We start from the raw sequence: 19,390 nt of genomic DNA, 5'->3' as shown, positions 1-19,390 counted from the left end.
ACTAACCCATTTCTCCCCCTACCCCTTCTCCCTTCTGCATCACCTTTGCACAAATACCCCTGAAGTACTTTGATGTCACCCCACCCTCAGAATATAAACAGAATATAAATAGCAGGGATCCTGTCTACCAACTCTATTATGTTGTATTTTCCCAAACACTTAGTAGAGCACTCTCTCTGTAATAATAATAATGTTGGTATTTGTTAAGCGCTTACTACGTGCAGAGCACTGTTCTAAGCGCTGGGGTAGACACAGGGGAATCAGGTGGTCCCACGTGGGGCTCACAGTCTTAATCCCCATTTGACAGATGAGGTAACTGAGGCACAGAGAAGTGAAGTGACTTGCCCACAGTCACACAGCTGACAAGTGGCAGAGCGGGGATTCGAACCCATGACCCCTGACTCCCAAGCCCGGGCTCTTTCCACTGAGCCACGTTTGCGCTCCGTGACTACCGGTAATTGATTGCTACGATTGGAAAGAACTGTCGTCAATCGTAGGTGTAGTTTGTTACTTTTGGGACTTCAGCATTGTGAACAGAAGGAAAAAGTGAAGACTAGACTGTAAGTTCGTTGGGGGCAAGAAACGTTTCTGCCAACTCGGTGTATTGTACTCTCCCAAGCACTCAGTACAGTGCTCTGCACATAGTAAGCGGTCAATAAGTAGGATTGAAAAATGGACACTCAACTATATTCATCTAAAGTTTCCACGTCTTAAATTTACTCGACGCTAAGATGGTAATTTAGGTATTATTTAGCTAATGGTTTTTATTATTTAGTTTAGGGAAGCAGCGTGGCTCAGTGGAAAGAGGTGCTTGGGCTTGGGAGTCAGAGGTGATGGGTTCGAATCCTGGATCTGTCACTTGTCAGCTGTGTGACTGTGGGCAAGTCACTTCACTTCTCTGTGCCTCAGTTCCCTCATCTGTAAAATGGGGATTAAGACTGTGAGCCCCACGTGGGACAACCTGATTATCTTGTATCTCCCCCAGTGCTTAGGATAACAATAATAATAATAATGTTGGTATTTGTTAAGCTCTTACTATGTGCAGAGCACTGTTCTAAGCGCTGGGGTAGATACAGGGTCATCAGATAGTCCCATGCGGGTTCACAGTCTTAATCCCCATTTTACAGATGAGGTCACTGAGGCACAGAGAAGTTCAGTGACTTGCCCTCAGTCACACAGCTGAGCAGTGGCAGAGCTGGGATTCGAACCCGTGACCTCTGATTCCCAAGACCAGGCTCTTTCCACTGAGCCACGCTGCTAGCGCTCTGCACATAGTAAGTGCTTAGCAAATACCAAATACCAACATTATTATTTTCACTTGGAATATACAAAGCACCGTAACTTTGTAAATTGCTTGAAGTGATTTTGTTCTACACAGCTAAGTGAAGGTAGCCAGTTTTACTCTTGATGTGGAAATACAGACCCAGGAGACCTTGTGTTTGGTCCCATGGTGAAGGATAACAGTTGCCTGCAGCGTAACCTTGGGCAACTCACTTTTTTTTTCCAAAATGGTATTTGTTAAGCAATTACTATGTGCCAGGCACCGTACTAAGTCCTGAGGTAGCTATGAGATAAGCAGATTGGCCACAGTTCACGTCCCATCTGGGGCAGATGATCTTAATCCCCATTTTCCAGATGAGGTGACTGAGGCACAGAGAAGTTAAGTGACTAGCCCAAGGTCATAGAGCAGAGAAGCGGTGGAGCCGGGATTAGAATCCAGGTCCTTCTGACTCCCGGGCCCGTGCTCTAGCCACTAGGCCACGCTGCTCCTCACAGCTTCTCGGTGCCTGTTTCCTCATCTGGAAAATGGGGATTTTCTGTTCTGTTTTCCATCCTGCCTGTTTTCTCTCCTACTTAGACTATGAACCCCACGTGGTAGAGGGGCTGTGTCCAATCTGATTATCTTGTTTTTTCCCCCCAGCCCTTAGGACGATGCTTGGCCCATAGTTAAGTCCTTAATAAACACCACAATTATTATCAAGTCCCAAGTGTATCCTGAACGCTTGCGGTCTCTCAGTTGCAGTATCATAATTTTGCTTTTCTCTCCTCTTAGATAACTATGGATTTATGGAACCTTCTCTGAAGCCCATGTGGTACTTGGCAGTTCTTGGTGGCTCTTATGTGATGTGGCATAAGACATCGCTGTCCCTATATTATTATATGTTGCAGCTCACAGACGTGACGCAGTGGGTAAGAGAAACCAAACACTAATCTCTTTTAAGGTAAAATGTATAAAATGTGGATGGATGAAAAGGTTGGATGTATGAGCAAATGGCAGTTAACCGATCAGTGGAATGTATTGATAATCCACTTAATAATAACAGTAATAACAAGTAATAAGAATAATGTTGGTATTTGTTAGTGCTTACTATGTGCACAGCACTGTTCTAAACGCTGGGGGAGATACAAGATAATAAGGTTGTCCCATGTGAGGCTCACAGTCTTCATCCTCATTTTACAGATGAGGTAATTGAGGCCCAGAGAAGCGAAGTGACTTGCCCACAGTCACACAGCTGACAAGTGGCAGAGCCTAGATTCGAACTCATGACCTCTGACTCCCAAGCCCGTGCTCTTTCCTCTCAGCCACGCTGCTTCTATGGTATTTAAGTGCTTACTATGTGTCAAGCACTGTTCTAAGCACTGGGGTAGATACAAGGTCGTCCCACGTGGGACTCACAGTCTTAATCCCCGTTTTACAGATGGAGTAATAATAATAATGATAACGATGCTATTTGTAAAGCGCTTACTATGTGCCAAGCATCGTTCTAAGCGCTGGGATAGATACAGGGTGATCAGGTTGTCCCTCGTGGGGTTCACAGTTTTAATCCCCATTTTACAGATGAAGTAACTGAGGCACAGAGAAGTGAAGTGACTTGCCCGAGGTCCCATAGCGGACAAGTGGCGGAGGCGGGATTAGAACCCACGGCCTCTGACTCCCAAGCCCCTGCTCTTGCCACTAGGTCATGCTGCTTCCCTTTGTGCTGGGCACTGTACTAAGCACTTGGAAGAATATAATACAAACAACATATTGGTTCTCTGCCCTCAAGGAGTATAAAACTGAACAGGGGAGAACGACCGTGGCTCAGTGGGAAGAGCCCGGGCTTGGGAGTCAGAGGTCGTGGGTTCTAATCCCGTTTCCGCCACTTGTCTGCTGCGGGACCTTGGGCAAGTCACCTAACTTCTCTGTTACCTCATCTGCAAAAATTGGGGATTAAAAAATGTGAGCCCCACGTGGGACAATCTGATTATCCTGTATTTACCCCAGCGCTTAGAACGGTGCTCTGCACAAAGTAAGCGCTTAAATGCCATAATTTATTATTTACAGCTAATGAAGGAAAACCAATGAAAGGACAAGTATTTACTAAAGAGGGGTAAAAACAGTCTTGGGGAAGCAGCATGGCTTAATGGGAAGAAAACGAACCTAGGAGTCAGAGGACCTGGGATCTAATCTAATCTAGGGCAGGGGGTGAGCTGGGAGCTGCCAGGGGCAGCCAGGACCCACCCTTGGACTTCGCCCTCCCCTCACCACACGTGTGACTGTGAGCCCCTTATTGGGCAGGGATCGTCTCTATCTGTTGCCGAATTGTAATAATAATGATAATAATAATAACGTTGGTATTTGTTAAGCGCTTACTATATGCAGAGCACTGTTCTAAGTGCTGGGGGAGATACAGGCTCATCACGTTGTCCCCCGTGGGGCTCACAGTCTTCATCCCCATTTGACAGATGAGGTAACTGAGGCACAGAGACGTTAAGTGACTTGCCCACAGTCACCCAGCTGACGAGTGGCAGAGCCGGGATTCGAACCCATGACCTCTGACTCCCAAGCCCGGGTTCTTTCCACTGAGCCCCGCCAAGCGCTCAGTACAGTGCCGTGCACATAGTAAGCACTCAAAATGCTTACTGAATGAATGAATGAATGTGACATTTTGTGATGGGCGGGGAATGTGTCTTCCTTTCTGTTGTACTCTCCCAGTACAATGCGCTGCACACGATAAGCACGCAATAAATATGGCCGAATCACTGAATAATCCTGGCTCTGCCGCTTGTCCGCTGTGTGACCTCGAGCTAGTCACTTCATTTCTCTGTGCCTCGTTACCTCATCTGGAAAATGGGGATTAAGACTGTGGGCCCCAAGTGGGGCATGGTCCGTGTCCAATCTGATTAGCTCGTGTCTTACCCCAACGCTTAGCACAGTACCTGACGCACAGGTACTTAACAAATACCATTTTTTTAAAAAAGCAACACACGTTACCCCAGGACAAAACACCTAGACAAATAATTAAATTGTACTTGTAAATACAACAAATATATAAAAACATCAAAACGTGTGCAGACCTTCTCTATAATCGCTGGCTAGCTAGAATCTCACGAATTTCAGCTATTGAAATCCAACTAACAGCTCATTTGGGGACAATAAAATAGAACTCACTGTGCGGCTTAAAAGAAACAACGTGATCTAGTTGAAAGAGCCTGGACCTTGGAGTCAGAGATCCTGGATTCTGATTTGAGTTCTGCCACCCGTCTGCTGTGTGACCTTGGGCAAGTCACTTAACTTTTCTGTGCCTCAGTCACCTCTTCGGGAAAATGGGGATTCCCTCTTAATAATCGCGGTATTTTTTAAGCACTTACCACGGACCAGGCACTGTACTAAAGCGTAGCGGCGTGGCTCAGTGGAAAGAGCCCCGGCTTGGGAGTCAGAGGTCATGGGTTCGAATCCCCCGCTCTGCCACTTGTCAGCTGGGTGACTGTGGGCAAGTCACTTCACTTCTCTGTGCCTCAGTTCCCTCATCTGTAAAATGGGGATGAAGACTGTGAGCCTCACGTGGGACAACCTGATGACCGTGTATCTACCCCGGCGCTTAGAACGGTGCTCTGCACATAGTAAGGGCTTAACAAATACTAATATTATTATTATTACTAAGCGCTGGGGTGGGGTGGGGTGGGGTGAGAAGCAGCGTGGCTCAGTGGAAAGAGCACGGGCTTTGGAGTCAGGGCTCATGAGTTCGAATCCCAGCTCTGCCACTTGTCGGCTGTGTGACTGTGGGCAAGTCACTTAACTTCTCTGTGCCTCAGTTCCCTCATCTGTAAAATGGGGATTAAGACTGTGAGCCCCACGTGGGACAATCTGATTCCCCTATGTCTACCCCAGCGCTTAGAACAGTGCTCGGCACATAGTAAGCGCTTAACAAATACCAACATTGTTATTATTATACAAAGCAAATCGGGTTGGACACAGTCCCTGTCCTACGTGGGACTCACAGTCTCAATCCCTATTTTACAGATGAGGTGACTGAGGCACAGAGAAGTAAGGTGACTTGTCCAAATTTACCCAGCAGACACGTAACGTAGTAGGGATTAGAACCCATGACCTTCTGACTCCCAGGCCCGGGCTCTATCCACTAGACCATGCTTTATTCTCTTAGACCGCGAGCCCCACGCGGGCTGATCATCTACGCCAGTTCTTAGTTCAGTGCTTGCTTAATTGAATGAAATGAAAAACAAAAGGTCAGTGAAAGGCACACATTTCTCAACACGGGGGGCCCCTCTCTCCTGTGCTTGGGCGTGTTCTCCTTCATCATTAAATATTCTTTAAATGCTTGTGCACAGCTGTCAGGTTTCACGCTATGCCATAAGACCAGCGGGCAGCTGAGCCTCCCAAAGGTCTCTTGCCAAAGAGCCGGAGCAACGTGGCACAACAGAGTGGTTTTCCATCTGCCCTACATGGCTTATCGGATAAAGCCCGGGCCTGGGAGTCAGAAGGTCATGGGTTCTAATCCTGGCTCCGCCACTTGTCTGCTGGGTGACCTTATGCAAATCACTTCACTTCTCTGGGCCTCAGTTCCCTCACCTGGAAAACGGGGATTAAGACTGTGAGTCCTGTGTGGGACAGGCACTGTGCCCAACCCAATTATCTTGTATTCATTCATTCAATAGTATTTATTGAGCGCTTACTATGTGCAGAGCACTGGACTAAGCGCTTGGAATGGACAAATCGGTAACAGAGACAGTCCCTGCCCTTTGTTACAGTCTCATCGGGGGAGACAGACAGACAAAAACAGTAGCAATAAATAACTACCCCAGCACTTAGAACAGTGCCTGGCACAAAGTAAGCGCTTAACAAATGCCATTGTTATTATTATTATATGCTATTCTCAAGTTACTTATATGAATTCTTGCCCAAGAAAACAAGATGTTTGTTGATAATGATAACTTTACTATCTGTTAAGCACTTAGTACGTGCTAAGCACTGTACTAAGTGCTGGGGTAGATACAAGATAATTGAGCCCACGTCTAAGTAGGAGGGCGAAAAGGTATTAAATCCCCAATTTGCAGATGAGAGAACTGAGGCTCAGAGAGGTTTAAGTGACTTGCCTAAAGTCACACAGCAAGTAAGTGGCGGAGCAAGAATTAAAACCCAGGTCCTTTGTCCCCCGAGTCCCATGATCCTTTTTTTTAAGCACTTACTATGTGCCAGGCACTGTAGTAAGCGCTGGGGTAGATGCAAGATAATTGGGTTGGACAAAGTCCGTGTCCCGCATGATGCTCACGGTATTAATCATTAATCCCCATTTTACGAGTGAAGTAACTGAGGCACAGAAAGGTAAGGTGACTTGCCCGGGGTCGCACAGCAGACAAGTGGTGGAGCTGGGCTTGAAACCCAGGTCGTTCTGACTTGCAGGCGCGGGCTCAGTCCATCGGGCCACACTGCTATCTTTCCACGAGGATACGCTGCTTCACAGCCACCTCCGAACAGAGGGGCTGGTGTTCAGCAGATATGATCCCCAAATAAATGTTCTGTGGTTGCTACCGGTAATAACACATTGAGGAGAGGTACAGTGCAGAAGAAGCAGCGTGGCTCAGTGGAAAGAGCCCGGGCTTGGGAGTCAGAGGTCATGGGTTCTAATCCCGATCCGGCACTTGTCAGCTGGGTGACCGTGGGCAAGTCACTTAACTTCTCCGTGCCCCAGTTCCCTCATCTGTAAAATGGGGATGAAGACTGTGAGCCCTACGTGGGACAACCTGATTATCTTGTATCTATCCCAGAGCTTAGAACAGTGCTTGGCACATAGCGCTTAACAAATACCAACATTTATTTTTTATTTAAGGAAGCTTACCAAATATAGTTAAAAACAATTATTTTCATGTCAATCCCTTAAAATAATCGGTTATCCAAGCAGGGGTTAGTTTGTCTGACTCTACCCACCCTCCTCCTTTACAATGAAGATAGCTGTACTCTCCACCATTCCCACCTCTGCATTTCTGACTGGTTTTGAAGACTTTCCAACCTTCCTACTCTCATTCCCTTCTACTCTGATCCTCTGAGATTTCAATCTCTACATTAATAATCCTTTCAAACCTCCCAGTACCTAGCGCGTGGAAACCCATCATCAGTGCTTATGCTTCCACTTTCATTTAACGATGAGGGCTCGGAAGAATTCTACTGGCATTGATCGACCAGTGGTATTTTTTGAGCTCTTACCCTGGGCCGAGCACTGTACTAAGCACTTGGGAGAGTACAGCCGAGTTGTTCCCCGTCCGCAAGGTGCTTACGGTCTAGAGAGGGACGTTACAGTCCAGAGGGGCTTCCGCTAATCCCAAAATAGGGTCGGGGCAGTCCGATCTGGGATGACTCAAAACGGTCCGCTGTCCAACCTCTCTCAGTTATATGAGTTTGGGATTCGTTTTGAATATTAATTTGGGTGGCTAAGCTATAATTAAAATAAAAACACTTTTAAATTCCTGCCTTTCGAGGGTTCTCCGAGTGGGAAGGGACCCAGATTGGCAGGTTCTGAGTGGGAAGGAACACCGCTGATTTGAACGGTGAGGAAGCTTCACACAGGGAGATGGGGAAATGATTGAAGTTAGAAAAGTTGAGTAAGGCTAAAGTTGAGTAACTTAGAAAAGTAAGGCTATCTTGGTGGGAGCAAAGAGTATAAACTGGGGTGCACCAGAGGAAAGGTTATAAAGGTCAGCGTGGAGAAGCTTGAAGCTAGAGGTCTAGGATTTGTTGACTGTGGAAATGGGAGCCGTTGGAGCTGTCGACCTCTGGCCCACGTCCTCCCGCTGTCCCGGAACGCCCTCCCTCCTCACCTCCGCCAAACTAACTCTCTTCCCCTCTTCAAAGCCCTACTGAGAGCTCACCTCCTCCGGGAGGCCTTCCCAGACTGAGCTTCCCCTTTTCCCTCTACTCCCTCTCTGCTCCCCCTCCATTCCCTCCCTCTTCACCTCCCCTCAGCTAAGCCCCCTTTCCCTCTGCTCCTCCTCCCTCCCTTCCCCTCCCCTCAGCACTGTGCTCATTTGGATAGATTTTTTTATTACCCCATTTATTTTGTTAATGAGGTGTACATCCCCTTGATTCTATTGATCGTGATTATGTTGTCTTGTTTTTGTCCGTCTCCCCCGATTAGACTGTAAGCCCGTCACTGGGCAGGGATGGTCTCTGTCTGTTGCCGTATTGTACATTCCAAGTGCTTAGTACAGTGCTCTGCACATAGTAAGCGCTCAATATATACTATTGAATGAATGAATGAATGAGGTTCTTCAGGTCCAAGTTCTTGAATGTAAGATAGAATGAAGAGAGGAAAGGAGAGGCGAGGAGGCCAGTGTAGTGATCCATCTGGCAGGTGAAGAGGCCACGGACTAAATGCCACCCCACTAGACTGTAAGCTCCCCCACAAGGCAGGCAACACAGAGTGAGTGCTCAATCAATACAATCGACTGAGAAAGGGGAGAATCCTGGAACTATAACGAAGGAAAAAAAAAACCACTGTGTCTTGCCCAAGGCCACTCAGCTGGCAGGTGGTAGAGCCAGGATTAGAACGCAGGTCCTCTGACTCCCCGGCCCACGCTCTGAATTTTGATTTAAAAATTTTATGATGAGATCTATACCTGACCTCCCTCCTACTTAAACTGAGCTCCACGTGGGACACCAGTGCTTTGAACAGTGCTGGACACATTAGTCAGCGCTTAAAACAAATACCATAATTATTATCATTATACCAGGCCTTAGTGTTCTCAGGACCTCCACCAACGATTAAGCTGGTGGGGCGCTACAGATTAGTATGAACACTCTACCTGTTGCTCTGAGTCTCACTGCTCTGTTTTGAAGTTCCCAAGTTCCCAAATTTCCAAATTTCAGTTCTCAAACTCTGGTGGGTTAATACAAGAACACTGAGATGAGAGGTAATGGATGGTCGATTTTTAATAATAATGATAATAATAATGCTTATGGTATTTAAGTGTTTACGATATGTTTAGCACCGTTCTAAGCGCAGGGGTAGATACAGGGTAATCAGATTGTCCCACATGGGGCTCACATTTTTTAATCCCCATTTTTACAGATGAGATTACTGAGGCACAGAGGAGTTGCCCAAGGTCACACAGCAGACAAGGGGCAGAGCCGGGATTAGAACCCACGACCTCTGACCCCCAAGCCCGGGCTCTTTCCACTGAGCCACGCTGCTTCTCTACACGTTGCTTATGTAGGGTCTAATGGACCCTACGTTCGACTATATGGTGTATAGTGCCTGGCACACAGTAAACGCTTAACAAATGCCATAAAAAAAACAAGAGAGCAATGTTTAGGAACAATGAATGTATTTTCTAGGAAGTCTGATGGGAAGAGCACACATCTTCCACAGTCTTCACTGGGAACTCGCAAGAGAAAAAACCTGGAAGCCAGGTCTTGCTAGGAAAAAAACAGTCCATGTTGGATGGTCTTTATAATGAATCCATGATAGCTCAGTTTCCATCATCGGAACGAATGAATGCTATGCCATTTCTGCTAGGGATCATCTCCTCTTCCTAGTGATGGGGGAGGAAAAAGAAGAAACTAAAATCTATTCTGCCTCGGGGTGTCCACAAAATGATTCGATCCCGCAGTTGCTGATCAGGGTGAGAGAAGGCAGCGAGGGGCCGAGAAGTCTCCAGAAAAGGGTGACAGCGGGACAAGGAAGAGGGCCCGGGATGAGGGAATTGACTCCCGCGACAGAAAATAGAAATGTTGCTGCGATCAGGTGTGTGGGTGCCAAGGTGAATCGCCGTGGCTCAGTGGAAAGAGCCCGGGCTTGGGAGTCGGAGGTCATGGGTTTGAATCCCCCCTCTGCCACTTCTCAGCTGTGTGACTGTGGGCGAGTCACTTCACTGGGCCTCAGTTCCCTCATCTGTAAAATGGGGATTAATATTGTGAGCCCCATGTGGGACAACCTGATGACCCTGTATCTCCCCCAGCGCTTAGAACAGTGCTCTGCACATAGTAAGCGCTTAACAAATACCAACATTATTATTATTAGTATTACAAATAGCCCGGGCTCGAAGCCCATGCAGAAAAACCTGGACCAAATGGGATGTACGTCAGGTTTAGGGAAAGGTTTTGGAATGCAGAAGTACCTTCCCTGCAGATCCTAAAATTCTTTGCCTCACCATCACCCAACCTGCCACGCTAGGGGAGAGCGAGTTTGGTTGGGAGAGGGAAGAGATGGCACCAAAGCCCACGGTCTTGGGTTAACAGGCTGAGGGAAAGAAGGGAATATTCAGCTGGATGTGTACCTGGGACCTTGGGGGTGGAGAAAAATGGGAGAGGCAGGACTGTGGCTGCTGACAACCAAAGAGACAGCAGAGAATAACAACGGTAATAACTGTGATATTTGTTAAGCTCTTACTCTGTGCCAGGTACCGTTCTAAGCGCTGGTTGGATTCAAGCAAATCGGGTCGGACACAGTCCCTGTCCCACACGGGGCTCACAATCTTAATCCCCATTTTACAGATGAGGTAACTGAGGCACAGAGAAGTGAAATGACTTGCCCAAGGTCACACAGCAGGCACGTGGCGGAGCCGAGAGTAGAACCCAGATCCTTCTGAATCCCAGGCCCGTGCTCCATCCGCTAGACCATCCTGTCAGGGCCCAGAAAACACAAAATACAATCAATCAGTGGTATTCATTGAGCACTTACTGCATGCGGTAAGTTACACTAACTGCTGGGGAGAGTACAGTGCTTTTGATAGACACAGTCCCTGCCCTCCAAGACTTCACAACCTAGAATGTTTATTGTTTGTGATTCGTCACAGTGGGGGAAACAGCCAAATCTACGGCATTCAATCTCTCTGAAGGGAACTTTCCCGAGGAAGGAGCGACACCAAAGCCAAGAATACTAACTCCAACGCTGATTTCCTAGGTTGACGATTACCCAAGTTCCTTCTCTTTCCCGAGTCTTGCCTTTTGGACATTTCAGTGGTCACTTGAAAGTCCAAGCGACCCGAGTTTCAAATGACTGACTGAACTTAGGTGATTGGGTTGTCCAGAGATTTCAATTATCCATGTATTTTCATTCCCATCGATAATAGTAAACCATACCTCCACCGACACCTTTCAAATCAATGCCTGAAACAAATGTCTCATCCTAGGTGTAAACACGAGCACCCTCACGAACCATAATAGTTATCGAATTAATTGAAGCTGAAGAGGAAATTAAGTCACTCACGAACCAAATTACTAATTCCTTTTTCCTCCTGCCAGATAACCAACGATGATGCGATTCAGTTCGGCTACACCGCCTTATTTCATGAATTCTCAACACAGGTGAGAGACGGGCATTACTTCAATCTTTTCACCAGAAGTCACTGTAAATAGAAGAATGACTTTACACATCTCTCTCTTTTCTAGGAAATTATCCCCTGTCAGATAAATCTGATCTGGTACCCTGGCAAAATCCTAAAAGTGAAATACCACTGTCAACACGAAACCCAGCTAGAGTCGTCCGGAAACGAAGGGTCGGCGATGGGAACCGACGAAGTCTTTAGCAATTTCTGAAAAGACAAATACCGGTCTTCATTTCTTTCGAATTCCAGATATAGCGACTCTTCTTAATAGCTTACATCGGTATCACGATAATTCAGCTAGACTTAATCAAGACCTAGCGATTCGAGGGTGGGAAGCTGGCAACTCACCGACTGAGGAGACGCTCGGAAAGAGAAAAACCATTTGCTACCTGTAGTCGCGGGGGCCCGATTCCAGGAAGTCACTGGTGTACTGACCACTGGAACCGCGTGGCCACCTGTAAATTCGGGCTGCTGGGTTAGAGTCCTAAAATGCTAAGCACAAAGTCGAAGCAGATCAGCTGCATATCTTGTTCTATATTTGTATCCAGCGCTTTCAAGTTAGAGCTATTTTATCTCACTAGATTGCTTTTACCCGAGGTTTCCTCATTTGTGAATAAAGCTAATATATTTGGATAAAAGAAAATCTATAGAGACGTTACAAAGGTTTTTTTTCACTTTGAATACCGGCTGTCGTTTTTAACCTGATAAATGCAGTAAAATATGATTATATTTCTGATCCATGTTGAGGGTTTGTTTCGAATTTTGCGAACGTATGCAAAATTTGGTGACATCTGTGTTTGGTGATGGCATATCACATTCCAACTATTGGGTACACATTAAAACTCACCATTTAAAGACATTTGCGGGACGGTTTATGGACTGAAATACTACCAGCTGGCAAGACTTCTCAATTATCTATTTTCCAGTTAAATTTAATGTTGGTATTTGTTAAGCGCTTACTATGTGCAGAGCACTGTTCTAAGCGCTGGGGGATACAAGGTGATCAGGTTGGATACAAGGTGATCAGGTTGTCCCACGGGGGGCTCACAGTTTTCATCCCCATTTTACAGATGAGGTCACTGAGGCACAGAGAAGTTAAGTGACTCGCCCAAAGTCACACAGCCGGCAAGCGGCGGAGCCGGGATTCGAACCCATGAACTCTCGATAGTACTGAGCACTTACCCTATGCAGAACGCTTTACTAAGTGTTTAGGCGAGGACAACAGAAATAGAAAACATGATCCTTGCCCTCCAGAAGCTTACAGTCTAGTGGGGAGACAAACACTAAAATATATTTCGGATAGGAGGAAGCAGCAGAGTTTAAAGATATATATGTAAATCCTGCATTAGGGAGACAGGAGAGAGAAGCAGCGTGGCTCAGTGGAAAGCGCACGGGTTTGGGAGTCAGAGGTCATGGGTTCTAACTCCCCCGATTAGACCGTAAGCCCGTCAAACGGCAGGGACTGTCTCTATCTGTTGCCGACTTGTTCATCCCAAGCGCTTAGTACAGTGCTCTGCACATAGTAAGCGCTCAATAAATACTATTGAATAAATACTATTGAATAATCCCGACTCCTCCACTTAGCTGTGTGACTTTGGCCAAGTCACTTAACTTCTCTGGGCCTCAGTTACCTCATCTGGAAAATGGGGGTTAAGACTGTGAGCCCCAGGTGGGACAACCTGATGACCTTTGTATCTACCCAGTGCTTAGAACAGTGATTGGCACATAGTAAGCGCTTAACAAATACCAAAATTATCAGTTATGTGCTTAAAGGGTGAGGACTCAAATGTATAGGTGATAAAGGAGAAGGGGAGAAGGGGAAATAGGGTGGAGAGATGAGAGATTAGCAGGCGCCCCTGAGTTTTAATCCCTGCTCCGCCACTTGTCTGCTGAGTGACCTTGGGCAAGTCACTTAACTTCTGTGCCCCAGCTACCTCATCTGTGAAGTGAGGATTAGTCCTGTGAGCCCCATGCGGGACACTGTCCCTGTCCATAAGCAGCCGAGTAAAAGGATACGTCCTTAAGTATCGTGGAGAAGGGGTGAGTATCAAAGTGCTTCCCGGAATGGGCACATGCGTAGAAACAGACGGGAAACCCGAGACGTGAGAACAGCTTGATCTAGCGGAGAGAGCACAGGCCCGGGAGTCAGAAGGACCTGGGTTCTAAGCCCGGCTCCGCCGTCTGTGTGTTGTGACCTTGGGCAAGTCGCTTCCCTTCTCTGTACCTCGGCTGTCTCATCTGTACAATGGGGATTAAAACCGTGAGCCCCAAGTAGGACCCGGACTGGTTTCAGTCCGGTAAACTCGTATCTCCCCCGGTGCTTAGTACGGTTCCCGGCACGTAGTGAGCACTTAACAAAGATCATAAAAAATACCACGCTTCCTGGAGGTGATGCGATTTCAGAAGAGCTTTAAAGACGGGGGCGAGCAGAGGTCTGCCGGATGTGAAGGGTGAAGAGGGAGGGTGCGAGCACGAGGTCACTGGCCATTAAGCATTAGGAAAATCCATTTCTGGGGAACAGCACTCACAGGACACTTACAGGAAAGGGTCACACGGCTTCAGAAGCAAAGGAAACGAGGCACGGAAATGAAGCGCCGCAGAGAACACCCCAACTCTCCTCCCAGAAGGGGCACCGTCTGAGGAAAATATCCACTTCCGCCAAGTATCCACTACATTACCTCAGCCAGGAGCTATTAGGGTTCATCAGTCTAAAGTAACAAGCCAACAAAAACACTTTTGTGTTTAGCTGCCGATGAAAAAAACTCAGCAACTGGGATAAAGCGTGTGGAAAATTCTCAAGACATGGCTTCTTCCATCAACTGTGTAATAAAAATGCTCAAGATTTAAAATATGAATGTTGGCATCTGTAAAGCGCTTACTATGTGCAGAGCACTGTTCTGAGCGCTGGGGGAGATACTGGGTAATCGGGTTGTCCCACGTGAGGCTCGCAATCTTCATCCCCATTTTCCAGATGAGGGAACTGAGGCCCAGAGAAGTTAAGTGACTTGACCGCAGTCACACAGCTGACAAGTGGCAGAGCAGGGATTCGAACCTGTGACCTCCGACTCCCAAGCCCGGGCTCATTCCACTGAGCCACGCTGCTTCTCTGTAAAGTGCTTCTCTTCTTAAATGCGCAAAGCCCTCTCAAATATTTAGTTTCAGATTTTTATGTGTTTCTTTGCACGCTCGCACAATTAGCGATTCCATTCTCTCAAACTCGAACTATATATAGTCACTGTTTCATTTTCAATCATTTCCTTCATTTGGACTACTCTTGTCTATGCCCTGCTATTTTCAAGATTACCACAAAATATGAGCCTGCCATTACGTAATTTTTTTAAAAACCCACAAAAAACAGAAGTTTCATTGTTCCTTAAATCCCTTTGTGACCTATTTTTTCTCCCTTTCCTCTTCCTGGGGATTTTTGATACCCTTTCTTTTCCTCAGTCTCATCGATTATCCTTTATTGAAACCGTCTTCCTGAAATACACCCTGATACGGTTGCCTCGAATCACAGTCCGATGGCATTAACATAATGGCATTAGCTTAATGATAATAGTATTTGTTAAGTGCTTACTAGGTGCCAAGCACTGTTCTAAGCGCTGGGGTAGATACAAGGTAATGAGGTTGTCCCATGTGGAGCTCCCAGTCTTTATCCCCATTTTACAGATGAGGTAACTGAGGCACAGAAGTGAAGCGGCTTGCCCAAGGTCACGCAGCAGACGAGTGGCGGAGCTGGGGTTAGAACCCACGTCCTCTGACTGCCAAGCCCGGGCTCTTTCCACTGAGCCACGCTGCTTCGACGCTTCGAACTCCATATATCCCACCCGTACATCATCTTACCTACCTGGCCAACTCCACTGCAGAGCTGAAGGCCTCTCTGCTCTGCACATCAACCTTGTCTCGCCTTACGCTGTCGCGTCGTCTCCGACCCGGAGCGACGGCACGGACGCATCTCCCCGAGAACGCCCCGCCTCCATCTGCCATCCTTCCGGTAGTGGATCCGGAGACTTTTCTTGGTAAAAATCCCCAAGTGGTTTACCGTTGCCTCCTTCCGCGCAGTCAACTTGAGTCTCCGCGGCACATCCATCAGTCGTATTCATTCAGCACTTACTATAATAATAATAATAATGTTGGTATTTGTTAAGCGCTTACTATGTGCAGAGCACTGTTCTAAGCGCTGGGGTAGATATAGGGTCATCAGGTCGTCCCACGTGAGGCTCACAGTTAATCCCCATTTTACAGATGAGGTAACTGAGGCACAGAGAAGTGAAGTGACTTGCCCACAGTCACACAGCTGACAAGTGGCAGAGCCGGGAGTCGAACCCATGACCTCTGACTCCGAAGCCCAGGCTCTTTCCACTGAGCCACGCTGCTTCTCTGTGTGCCCAGCAGTTTACTAAGTTCTTGGGAGATTATGATACAGCCGAGCAGGTAGCCACGTTCCCTGCCCACAAGGAGCAAAAATTCACAGACCCGTGATCGTGTCACTGTAGGAGAAGGGATTTGAGATTCCTGTGACCGGGTCTGAGTTTATTCATTCTCGGTGTCAAGTTATAGGAAGCAAAGAGGATCAGGTTACAGATGAATAGATGGAAACACTTTCCTGCTGACTGATCAACACGTAACCCTACGGAGATTTTTTTTTTTTTTTTGGCTGTACGGTGTGTGAACCCACCGGGATGAAGGATGCCAGGTAACTTTTGAAAAATTCAGTTTTTATTCATTCAAGGAAGAAGATGGGTTCCAAACACACAAAAGATTGGGAATTAATTTGAAATCAATTAACAAAAGTCAAAGCGAAAGGGTGGCACAATAAGGATGGGTGGAAATGAATACAATAAACTTCCTCAATCGAATTAAAAACTAAAATTAATTGATCAACACGTAACCCTACGGAGATTTTTTTGGGGGGGTTGTATGGTGTGTGAACCCACCGGGATGAAGGATGCCAGGTAACTTCTGAAAAATTCAGTTTTATTTAAAAGATTATCCAAGGAAGAAGATGGGTTCCAAACACAAAAAACATTGGGAATTAATTTGAAATCAATTTTAAAAAGTCAAAACAAAAGGGTGGCACAATAAGGAAGGGTGGAAATGAATACAATAAACTTCCTCAATCGAATTAAAAACTAAAATTAATTGATCAACACGTAACCCTACGGAGATTTTTTTGGGGGGTTGTATGGTGTGTGAACCCACCGGGATGAAGGATGCCAGGTAACTTCTGAAAAATTCAGTTTTTATTCATTCAAGGAAGAAGATGGGTTCCAAACACACAAAACATTGGGAATTAATTTGAAATCGATTAACCAAAGTCAAAACGAAAGGGTGGCGCAATAAGGATGGGTGGAAAGGAATACACTAAACCTCCTCAATCGAATTAAAAACTAAAATTACCTTTTATTGAACATTCATGCCCAAGAGTGTGGCTCAGATTTCACTAAACAAGCAGCCTTTAAATGATTTTGTATATCTCATTGTCTTTTAAAGAGGGAGGCCCTTTAAGAGTCTCCTCCGGGCTTCTGTTCACTCTGAACAGTTGTCTCGGCCTCCTACGCTAGGTGAATGCTTACAATTATTATTTAAAACAATAATAGCCTTCTTTCCGAGCTGGAGTTACCCTAAAGACTCAGCCAGGTTTTTTTAGTATTTCAAAATCTGCAGACCAAGGAAAAACCACTGGATGGAGTGGGAAATAGCAGCTTCCCCTAAAATAGCTCCCATTCTAGCAATATATTATTCAGAATCACAATAAATTAAGAAATACTCTGCCTATAATAGTTGAACTCTTTCTGCACTGACGCTCTTCTTAGATGTGTCCAACTTTCAGGACGTTGCTCAAAACTTAAGCCTTGGTTATTGAGATAGCCAGTACGAATGGCAATAAAGATCTTTCTTGGCCAAGAGTCAGTCGAAAGTCTGACGTCGTGACGACCTGTGGAATTCTAAACAAACGCGGGATGATTTACCTAATGAGGATTTTATTCAACACAGCAAAAGACAGCTCGCGGCCTAAGTGAGGGGAAATGTTTCTGGTTCTGGACAAAGGGTCGGCAGCACTATAAGCCTCTGACAGCCTTAAAGCACGTTGAGGTTCACCCCACCTGTTTCCTGTAACCTCAAAACTCTCCCGTTCAACTGTTTCTTCAGATGGTTGAAACCTTGCCTATTTTGACAGTTCCTCCCTACAAGAGGAAGTCAAAAATAAAGGATTTCCCGGTAGTGGACACATCACGTTGAGGAGAAATCCTACCGAAACTCAAAATTAGATTTTGCCGAACTGACACTACGGCAAGATCACGCCCGCAAGTAAGATCGACGATAGTCCCTTTCCAGACCCACAAGAATAAATGGGTTTTGGTTTTTGTTTTGTTTTTTATAAAATCTGCTAACTTCCTTCCCTCTTCTGTTCCCTACTCCCCAAGTAAGTCTGAAGCAATATGTAGGAATCCAGCTACAAGAAAATTCTGTTTCTGAAGCGAATTCTTTGAAGAATTCTCTCAAACATTTAGCCAAGAGGTTACTCAGAACTCCGAAAACACAAATTGACGTGAGACTAGGGAGATGATATGCCAGCTGGTAGTTGACTTACTTTTAATAAATGAAAAGGGAAATCAAGTTCTCTCCTACATTCGCTGCAATCCAGGACAATATGCCAGAATTGTGTCGGCGACAATAGATTTGCTTCAAAAGTGAATCCCTTCATCTTTGCTTTCCCAACGGCCTTACATAAAATACTCTGCCAAAGTAACAGTCACGGTGGGACAAGAGTGGAAAAATAAGCCCTCAGTTTTTTATCTTTCTCTCTCTCATACACAGACACATACACATTCAAAACTGCTTTAAAGGATTCATCTATAATTGAGTTATCTTAGCTAGGGTTTTATCCCTTCTGAATGATGTGGTGGCTGCCTGCCAAATTTGGAATTTAAAATGTTTGGGCAAGACACCAGGCACCCGTTTCGTCCTCTACAAAGGCCCAACCTAATTGCTCATTTCCAATCCTAGAAGCACACTGTTACTAGTGAACTGCGGGAGCCACAAATTAAAAATTATTTCCTTCAAAATCAAGAGGAATTTAGCAAGTGGAGAAAGCAGCATGGCCCAGTGGAAAGAGCTTGGGCCTGGAAGTCAGAGGACCGGGGATCTACTTAATCCCCGGCTTTGCCGCTTGCCTGCTGTGTGGCTTTGGGCAAATTATTGAACTTCTCTGTGACTCGGTTTCCTCACCTGGAAATGGGGATTAATCCCCATCCTGCCTCCTATGGGACTGTGTCTGACTTGATTATAATAATGTTGGTATTTGTTAAGCGCTTACTATGTGCAGAGCACTGTTCTAAGCGCTGGGATAGATACACGGTAATCAGGTTGTCCCACGTGAGGCTCACAGTTAATTCCCATTTTACAGATGAGGGAACTGAGGCCCAGACAAGTTAAGTGACTTGCCCACAGTCACACAGCTGACAAGCGGCAGAGCCGAGATTCGAACTCATGACCTCTGACTCCCAAGCCCGGGCTCTTTCCACTGAGCCACGCTGCTTCTTCTATCTACCCTGGGTGCTTAGTTTGGTGCTTAGCACATAGTAAGCGCCTAGTAAATACCACAATTGTAACTCATTCTCTGCCTCGATGCCACTAATTAGCAATTGGAGAATTTAAAAAATATGTATTTGCTGGGTGAAACCAAAGAGGCATGACATGATTCCTTTCCCCTAGGGGATTTACACACAAATAACACATCTCAAGCACCAGGATCCTTAAGATTCAATAATAGCATTTTCTCCTC

At 46.1% G+C, this 19,390-nt stretch overlaps 1 protein-coding gene across 1 annotated transcript in view; it reads left to right on the top strand.

Moving 5' to 3' along the window:
- The window catches only part of RARRES1 (retinoic acid receptor responder 1), a 44,990-nt gene extending 32,649 nt beyond the window's left edge, over positions 1-12,341 (top strand). The window contains exons 4-6 of the mRNA XM_029075643.2: positions 2,054-2,190; positions 11,519-11,581; positions 11,666-12,341. Coding sequence (XP_028931476.1) covers positions 2,054-2,190; positions 11,519-11,581; positions 11,666-11,812 — 347 coding nt within the window. The 3' untranslated portion in view covers positions 11,813-12,341. The remainder of the gene's footprint in view (positions 1-2,053; positions 2,191-11,518; positions 11,582-11,665) is intronic.
- The last annotated feature ends 7,049 nt before the right edge of the window (positions 12,342-19,390 follow it).

This window comes from Ornithorhynchus anatinus, chromosome 1 (genome assembly GCF_004115215.2).
Source record: "Ornithorhynchus anatinus isolate Pmale09 chromosome 1, mOrnAna1.pri.v4, whole genome shotgun sequence".
Classification (NCBI taxonomy): domain Eukaryota; kingdom Metazoa; phylum Chordata; class Mammalia; order Monotremata; family Ornithorhynchidae; genus Ornithorhynchus; species Ornithorhynchus anatinus.
Note: the sequence above shows the minus strand (reverse complement) of the source record. Positions and strands in the feature narration are given on the sequence as shown.